Source organism: Mytilus edulis, chromosome 2 (assembly GCF_963676685.1).
Source record: "Mytilus edulis chromosome 2, xbMytEdul2.2, whole genome shotgun sequence".
Classification (NCBI taxonomy): Eukaryota; Metazoa; Mollusca; class Bivalvia; order Mytilida; family Mytilidae; genus Mytilus; species Mytilus edulis.
This window is the reverse complement of record NC_092345.1, coordinates 50,903,700-50,913,448: the sequence shown is the minus strand read 5'-3', so window position 1 is coordinate 50,913,448 and position 9,749 is coordinate 50,903,700. Positions and strand designations below refer to the sequence as shown.

Here is a 9,749-nt window from a genome sequence, read left to right as displayed (position 1 = left end):
CTATACTTTTTGGACCTTTTGGATTATAGCTCTTCATCTTTTATATAAGCTTTGGATTTCAAATATTTTGGCCACGAGCATCACTGAAGAGACATGTATAGTCGAAATGCGCATCTGGTGCAAGAAAATTGGTACCGTTAATTTTATTATCTGTATACCAGGTATGATATGAAGCTTAGCAACACTTGCTTGATTGAAACGCCCAAACAGGAGGAAGTTATTTTAGCAAGACTAAGACTGTTGTCTTTTCATTTTTTACTATGATGTTGTGCAGCAGTTTTGACTAATGAATTTTGAATATCTCCCAGAGCGCATGAGATTACCCCAAGTTTTTGGTGAGGTTCATGTTGCTCATTCTTTAGTTTTTCTAGGTTGTGTTCTGTATCTGTTGTTTGATTGTCCCTTTGTTATCTTTTCACATCTCTTTTGGACTCTTCTGCCTCTATTTTTATCTAGTTATTGTTTGAGAATTTTTGAGATGCACATTATTTGGTGGAAAAGAAGAATTCTACAATGAATCCATTTAATATCTTTCTTATCTGAATAATTCTAGCCACTTTTCATTTGAAAGTCGTAAGAAACAAGAATGTGTCCACAGTACACGGATGCCCCACTCACACTTCAATTTCTATGTTCAGTGGACCTTGAAATTGGTGTAAAAATCTTATTTGGCATTGAAATTAGAATGATCATATCATAGGAAACATGTGAACATGTTGATAGGACTTCAACTTCATCAAAAACTACCTTGACCAAAAACTTTAACCTGAAACTTACACTATCATTTCCTATGTTCATTGGACCTTGAAATTTGGGTCAAAAATCTAATTTGGCATTAAAATTAGAAAGATCATATCATAGGGAACATGTGTATTAAGTTTGAAGTTGATTGGACTTCAACTTCATCAAAAACTACCTCGACCAAAATTTAACCTGAAGCGGGACGGATGAACGAATGAACAGACGGACGGACGAACGGACGCACAGACCAGAAAACATAATGCCCCTCTTCTATCGTAGGTGGGGAATAAAAAAAATAAAGATTCTTTTTTTCAAATTGTATTGCACTATTACAACAGATATATCAAGAATTTGTATCACAGATCTAAGACAAACAATAAAAATCACTATCAGGGAGAGTATCTTGGTGATCTAGACTAATGTTAATAAGTCCTTCCACAATCATACAGGTGAATAAAAATGCTATATAATCAGCAAAAATCAATTGTTGTGTAACTGTTCAATGATGGCATGAGTGAAGTCATTGGTTGTTGAATGGCCGCCTAGATCCTTGGTTCTTACCTAAAATAGAAAAAAGCAATATAGTTTAATTTACTATGTATGAAAAGTGGTACATTTTTAAAAGAAAAAGTTTGTTACAACTTTCATGCTTTTAACTTGTTTTTTTTCAACAATGTTGTGATTATCAAAAGAGAATTGTATTCTTAAATATGCATGTCTTACTAACCACTCGTTGAGTAGGCAGTAGAGAGGTAATAAAAAGGTTAATGTCATTTTCCTATGATTTTCTTATAATAAAATAATGGCACTTCTATGAGAATTGATTTCAAATGATACAACAAATAATGATAGTAAACAAAACGATCTGTTAAAAGAGAACTCCTTCAAACTGATGAGTTGCTCAAATAAGACAGATATCAAGGTTATTCTGCTATCTTCATCATGTCCTAGGCCTGATACATGAGGGCAATGAAGAAAGTTTATTGCTTCAGGCAGGTTTTATTGAAGTAAAAGATAAATTCGATATGTTTTTCAATTCAAAATATCATAATGTTTTCAATTTCAGACTTATTACCTCATTTGTATTTACATGAGCAACATGAGGGGAGACACATGTGAAGAAGGATCTTCCAGAGCAACACAGTCTGATACAGGGATCCCCTATTTTTCATGTTGAAGAATTTTTAGTTTTCTCTGTTTAGTACACTGTTGTTTGTCTTTTGGGCTTTTTAGTTTTTTGTCATGGCGTTGTCATTTTATTTTTGACTTTGAGTTTTAAATGTATTATGGTATTTGTTGTCTCCCTTTTCCAAAGAACAAACTTACTTTTGCTGATTTGATCACTCTATGTACAGCATCTTCTATAACCTTAGCATGGTAATCCAGATGTATATGTTTCAGCATGTTACAACCACTTAGTAATACTGCTGTTGGATTGGCAATGTTCCTACCAACTGCATCTGCAAAGGCATGTCTAGCACCCTGATGGTAAAATAATAATCATTGAAATTATATGAAATTCACAAAACAACTAGGAGTTTCATTAGAAACTTGCTAAAGCAAATAAGTTTACATTGATCACTGAAACAAACAAAAATAAAGTCAAAACCAAATACTACTGTCAAAACACATGATTTATGTATAATAACCAATTAACAGACAATTTGTTTTTTTAAACTATTTTTGATAGTTAATAAAAAAACTAGCCTATGAAACCACAAAATGTTGATTTCAGTCATTCATTTTACAATGAATATTAGGAAGAGGATACCAGAAACTTACAAAAAAAAGTCATGTATAGCATTAATACAAAACACTTATTGTCTAGCATCTACCTTCTGCGATTTAAAAGTTAAATACAATTCAATAAGTTCAGTTGCTATGATTGACATACAGGTGTCTTGCGATCTGCGACTTTAGTCACAGGTTGCCAAAAAATATACTGAGATTTATTCTTTTTAATAAAGAATAACCAACTCCATCATTTTGTATTTGGCTTATTAAATCTAATGATGCAATACTGTTGATTGTATCTTAAACTACAATTCCTTCAAAATTATATGTATTTACCTGTTCAAACATGGCCGAGTCCCGACTATAACTTTCTCCAGGTACTACACCAGCCCCACCCACCAGGCCTGCTGCTAGGTTATCAACAATATTACCATACAAGTTAGGCATTACCATTACATCAAACTGGTGAGGATTTGACACCAACTATAATTAAATATCATTTATAATAGTGATATAATAAATTGTTAGAATTTGATGTTGAGGGACCAAACAAAGAAATCCATTTTTTTTCTAACTTGGCTATGAAAACTTGATATAAAATAAAGTAAAATTTAAATAATTCAAAATTATTTTATTGAGCATTGAATGTTTATTTCAATTCAAAAATTATTATAAACTTCAGAGTTGAATATTTTTCTACAGTAAATAAAACTTATTACTGAAGTATGTATTCTAAAGGGAGATAATAATACAATAAATTCAATATATAACTAAGATTATCTCCCTTTCATATAATGCTTTCTATATTTTCAAAAGGACTTAAGTTTGAATTGATTTCTACAGCTACATTTCTTACTTATAAAAAAAAACTTTGCCTACCTGCATACAACAGTTGTCAATGATCATATTCTCAAACTTTATTGTAGGATAGTAACTGGCAACTTCTTCACAACACTGTAAAAATAATCCATCACCTAGTTTCCTGAAAAATATTACAAAAACATAATTAGGGCTGTTCCAGGAAAATGTATGTCCCACCCAGGAAAGGCAATTTTTTAAAATTTTTATATTGGTTGTTGTATTTGAAATACCATAATGTTAAGGGAGTGTTGACAGTGTTGTCTCTAATTATTTTCATTTCTATGGGTGTTTTTATTTTTTTGTTTGTTATATCTTTAATAGATTTTCTGCTATATTGCATGTCTTATAATACCTATAAAATTTGTAAAACAATGGTAGATAATATAGCATACATACATGATGTTAGCTTTGTGTACAGCTGTTACTTTGTTTCTTTTATGTTTAACAGCATAGTCAAAAGCAAACTTGGCAATTCTCCTCGACTTTTCTCTTGTTATGATTTTTAAACATTCTACTACACCTTTCACACTCTGAAAAATTGAAACAATTGAACACAAAAATCAAATGATATACAATGTTTAGACATTTATTAGTAAAAATCAAATGATATACAATGTTTAGATATTCATTTTTTATTTTAATTTCATTGACACATCAACAGGGTGGTATAATCTAATCTTTCTAATATTCTGATTGCATTAATCAAGACTTATGAAGCACAGGCACTTGTTTCAACAAAAAAAATCCTATATACTTTAATATAACACAAGGTATTCAAATTTTTTTTTTTTTAAATGTAATCTTGCAAGTCTAATATTTCAAATATTAAGTTGTTTCTACATAAGAAAATGCCTGTTTCGATGCGGGAATATTACAGTTGTTATCCATTTGTTTGATGTGTTTGAAATTTCAATTGTGTCATTAGATTATGGACTTTTCTTTTTGAATTTACCTCGGAGATCAGTATTTTTGTGATTTTAGTTTTGGTAGACAAAGTAATAACAATTGACAAACGTGAAGCTCTACTTTGGTTGTGGGAATTTTTCGCTCTGTTGAAGACCCATTGATGGCCCTTGGCTGTTTTCTTTAATTTGGTCTGGTTGTTGTCTCTCAAACACATTCCCCATTTCCTTTCTCAATTTTATATAGATAAATTCATAGTTAAATAAATACCTCATGTTCTAAAGCACTGTATTCTCCTTCAGTCTGTTCTCTTATAATAACAAAATCTAAGTTATTATGTTTGGTCTTCAATCCAGGTAAACTTTTAATAACAACAACATTGGCGAATAAATCTAATTCTGATCTGAAATTATATAATCAATATGAAATTACACTTATCCATGTTTTAAAAAAGATGACTGATGTTAACTAATGTTCTTATAACAAATGGTCACTTCAATTCATAAATTTTTCTTGAAACCATTATCAATAGAAGACTGGTGAATTAACCTGGGATTTACCAGAGTTCAATCAGTCTAGAACAATTTTGGCCTCAACACCTGACATTTATTTAAAAATCACTCAAAAACCAAGTAGTCCGTAAATCTGACACAAATTTCCAAAATCTCACCTTATAAAAATCCTTAACTTTACAAGTCAGTTCAAGGTCATTATGAGGTCAAATCTACACTGACCAAGGAAACTTCTTCCAGCATAAACAAAAACATGTGATAATCAATTTCCATGCAACTTGTCAGTAAAATCATATTTTAAAAGGCACCAAAATCAACATTGATAAAGTGTTCTCTAAATTTACTGAAGGTCCACATGGCAATTTTTTGTGATTTTTTTTTTAAGTTAAGCTTTGTACTTTTCAATATCAGGGGCAGATCCAGCCATTTGAAAAGGGGGGGTCCCAACCCAGGATAAAGGGGGGTTTCCAACCACATGTCCCCATTCAAATGCATTGATTGTCAAAAAAAAAGGGGGGTTCCAACCCCCGGAACCCCTCCACCCCTGGATCCTCCACTGAATATCATTTATACATGATATATCAGCATCAAAACTGTTATATTCAGCTGTAGATATACCAGTTTTCATATTTTGCATTACAATTATTATTCTGACTTTACCTGAGTTTCATATTAAGTGTCTGTAGTATTCCACCTTTAAAATGAGAAGGAGTTGTAATAATGCCTTTTATACCAACACCATTTCTTTTGAACGATTCTACAACTGTATCTAAACTAACACTTTGACCCTGTTGAACTTCACTGAAAGAAAACAAAAACAAACATACAACATTGAGTTTCATAGCATAAATTTTATAACTCTAACAATAATTTTGTTTTGGTAAAATCAATCAAGAATCGACTTGCACCTTTATCTTGTTTTATTTGTATCAAATAGGGAAATATTTAGCAGCCGAGATATAGAATTTTTTTTCTGTACAAGATTTCTCTAAATATTTTGTCAGAATTTTAATATGTTTCTCGATTTTCAGTAGTTTTCATTGATGTGTAGATGTTCATATATTCTTGTGCATGGCCCCAAAAAAAATCTGTGAACAATTTGATTTTTAAATAATCTATTCCTTTTCCTAAATAATCATTCAGAACATAACTTAATGATTTTTCTATAATATTTATGTTTGATTACCTGAGAAAATATTCCTCGAATTCTATTGGTACACCTGCATGTGTAAAGACATCCCTTAAACTGTTCATCATGTCTGGTCCCACTCCATCTCCAGGAACCAGTGTAGCTACTTGTTTCCCTACTGGACTGGCCTAAAACATTTTTGGGAGAGAAAATTAATACATTTGTATTTTACAAAACCTGAGATTGATGCAAGGTAAAAAAAAAAAAGCAACTGTTTCCTTCTGCAATTGACACATTTTGTTATTTTAATGGTTTTTAAGATTTAATATACTTTATAAACATGATAAACAAAAATTAAAATTAAGTGTGTTATTGTACCAGAAAAAATGTTTGCAAGGTTCATGTAAATAGCCAAGCCCATTTAAAAGCTATAGCTATATCCTTGAAAATTCACTAAAATAAGTTTTCCTAAAATATATGATCTGCTTTATTTTGGTAACTGAATAAATTTTTTTAATGAAGGAAAAGCATAAACATGTAGTGTACGCTGTAATGCTTCTGTACACCAGAACTTACTACACTCTGACACACAGGAAGTGAATCGTGAATACATCTCTCTACATTCCTCAACAGATCTTGTTTCTGAAAAAAAAACCACAAAAACAGAATTTAAAATAAATTATAAAAAATGTAAGCAAAACGATACAATTAATGTAGGCATTGAGAAAAAATAATTAAGAATATAATACAAAAACCACACAATCATACGAATATTATACCTTATAGCAGGATAATCAAGTATATATCGGGTAGTATATGGTCAACAACATGTGATGGCAAATAATCCTACCAAGTATGAGAGCTCTCTGTCAAATGTGAAATGAGCTCAGAAGAGCTGTGTTCACCAGGTGACATTATTACAATACTCAAACAATTGAAGTCCCTCCCCAACAACACCCGAAAAAGGGTCAGATCAAAGTGGTAGTATAATATGGTACACATTAATCAATAATGGATTCAAGATGCAATCATACTAAGGGTGAGGACTTTCTGTAAAACAGACTTGGAAAGGTTGTGTGTACATGCAGGGGGGATCCAGCCATTTTTAAGGAGGGTGTGGGGGGTACAACTTTCCAAACTTCACAGGTAAGTCTGTACACAGAGTAGTTTTAGAGGTGAAATTATATATTTGTCCATTTGTTAGGATGAACCTTAATGTGACCTTTGCAAAATTTTTATGTACTTGCCCACTAAAATGCTTTATTTGTAACTAATCAACTTTGTACCTACTATTGATGATACCATTTATCATCAGAAAAGTGGACAAAACCCAAATATGAGTAAGATCGTTATTATTTCAATTATAAACTATATTTCTACCGCTGGACAGTTGTTGTTAGGCAGAGGACAAACCGGTAAATCCGATAGCTAATTATACTGCATACAGTATAAATAATGATATAAAATTTATTCAGAGGCTACCACTCTAACATATCCTTTACAAGAGATACACATTTTAGACTTCTTTCAACGTACATTTTTCAAAAAACGCGAAAAAGTCTGGACAATCACTGGCTGTGTCCTTCTCAAGGAAGCTGCCATCTTTGATTTCGTCACAATTGACTATAAATCGTCCCAAAATTAACTCGTCCCATTATTATCGAAAATCGATTAAACTTTACAAATACAAAATGGAATGAAAAATGATTAATTCTTTTGTAAAAGTCAACAATCATTAATAAGAAACATAATTTAAGTCATCTTACCATTCTAAATTTGAGACAAAAGAAATGAATAATAGACACTAAGTGTCGACTTTAAGTACCGATGTCAGCCCTTTAAATGATACAACTTGAGACCACAAAGGAAATTTGGCGGGAAAGTAAGATGACAGTTCATTATATTTTCCCAGTTGGTGGAAGTCCATGGTTAAAGTCTCCTAGAGAAACTGAAGTCAACAGTTCCGAAATATCAACAATAATCTCAGATACTGACCATTTAAGTTTAAGTCTTCTATTCCAAGCAGCAGTTTCCTATGCTTCAGAAGAACTAGATGTGACATTTATTTGCCAGAAACCACTTGCCACTCTTCCAAAAACTGTTCATGGGATGCCACAACCTGAAGCCAAAACCATTGGCACTGTCAAATTCTTGTATCTGTCTACAGAAGAAGAGTTGACAGAATATTGTTCATCAGTTCATCTAAAAACTATTTTGCCAGACATTCTGATTGTGTCAGATTTTCACCATTATCTGAGTGATGGACATTCATCCGTTGGAGAACATACAGCAGCGAGATTGTTAGCACTTATCTTAGATACATTTTGTTATATTAAAAAGAAAAAGAACTCATGTAATCATGCACTGTTGATGTCTTGTAATAGTTCTATTAAATGGATAAGTTCAGTTGCTAAAAAAATCAATTATAGTGTTCTGAAATTGATAGAAAATGAATTTAAGGAGAGCAATTTAGAGTGGTCACAACAAGATAAACAATATGCATTGCAATTTGTGTCAGGGGAACAATTATTCTTAAAGAATTTGTCAATGAAAGAAGTATAATTAAAGACAATAACTTAATAAGTTTTAACTGAGACTACTAATATTGTACTAACATGAATCTTGACTAATATGGAGTTGATATGTGGAAGTTGATACTTATAGTCTCTCAGGTTTTAAAAACCTTGTTATTTTTTTATGATTAAAGAACTAATGACTAATGTCTATAAATATTTGTGTTGAAAAATCCAAATAAAATTAAAGCACTCATGTTCAATGCCTTATTTTAATGTATGCATTTTAAACAAGAGTGTATAAATGCGCTGAAATGTACAATTTATGGGTCATTTATGTAGATAATCTGTAACATGAAGGTTTTACCACAATTATCACATAAACTTAACATCAATGTTCTATGATAGTGAGGTCATGGTCAGAAGACTGTGAGACATGTTGACCTTACGATCATTCAATACACCAAATATAGTTGACCTGCTGCTTTAAAACAGCATCTAAAAGACTGACAAAATTACAAAAATGTATCATTGATAAATGAATGAAAATGAGGTCAAGGTCAGATTATACTTGCCAGACATACATGTACACCTAAAAATTATTTTATACTGCAACTAGTTGTGTATTTCCTAAATATAGTATCATAGCTATAATTTTTATAATGTCAATTTCATCATGGAACACTTTCTTCACAATCAGAGGTTCATTAAGGGATGAAAATAAGACTGACATTTGTGTTACAATTAAAAAAGCTATCATTTTATTAATTTTAGTTGCAGTATAAAAACAATATTAGGTTAATGTCATAAAAATACAAACTTTTTTGTACTTGACGCAAAACTGGGGAAGGGCTCGGTACAACCTCGCCCTTCCCAAGTTTCTCAGCCTCATACAAAAAAGTTTATATTTTCCTGACATTGCCCTAATATTGTATATTTATTCACCAAAAATAGCTGACCTTTTACTTCTAAGAATTTGAAACACTGACAGAAACACAAAAACTTAACAATGACCAATGAACCATGAAAATGAGGTCAAGGTCATATGAATCGATACTGGCTAGAACAACATGTAAACCTTACAATCCTTTTATACCCTCCATATAGTTGACATACTTCATATAGTACTTGGAAAAACAGATAAAAACACAAAAACTTAACATTGACTAATGAACCATGAAAATGAGGTCAAGGTCAGATGATACCTGCCAGGCATACTTGTACACCTTACAATTTCTATAATCTGCATACAAGATATGAAGCATCCAGGTACCTTTGAAAATATAAAGCTTTATACAAATAGTTTACCCTGCAGGCTAGACAAAAATGTAAGATTTTTTTTTATGATATTTTATG

General features: G+C 31.4%; 2 protein-coding genes across 3 annotated transcripts; one reads left to right on the top strand and one right to left on the bottom strand.

Moving 5' to 3' along the window:
- Positions 1 to 251: 251 nt before the first annotated feature.
- Positions 252 to 7,894, bottom strand: LOC139512382 (isocitrate dehydrogenase [NAD] subunit beta, mitochondrial-like). Of its 2 annotated transcripts, none has more exons than XM_071299980.1 (10): positions 7,876 to 7,894; positions 6,457 to 6,522; positions 5,938 to 6,068; positions 5,412 to 5,552; positions 4,510 to 4,642; positions 3,733 to 3,866; positions 3,355 to 3,457; positions 2,812 to 2,958; positions 2,068 to 2,223; positions 252 to 1,302 (listed from the first exon to the last, which is right to left on the bottom strand). In XM_071299980.1, exons 1-10 carry the CDS (start codon positions 7,876 to 7,878, stop codon positions 1,222 to 1,224), a joined length of 1,095 nt encoding a protein of 364 aa, XP_071156081.1. In that variant the 5' UTR covers positions 7,879 to 7,894; the 3' UTR covers positions 252 to 1,221. The 2 variants fall into 2 exon arrangements, with proteins under 2 accessions (XP_071156081.1, XP_071156080.1); XM_071299979.1 differs by lacking the exon at positions 7,876 to 7,894 and adding an exon at positions 7,417 to 7,520.
- On the top strand, positions 7,737 to 8,600 carry LOC139512383 (uncharacterized). Its single transcript, XM_071299981.1, has one exon. It carries the CDS (start codon positions 7,768 to 7,770, stop codon positions 8,440 to 8,442), a length of 675 nt encoding a protein of 224 aa, XP_071156082.1. The 5' UTR covers positions 7,737 to 7,767; the 3' UTR covers positions 8,443 to 8,600.
- Positions 8,601 to 9,749: the final 1,149 nt, after the last annotated feature.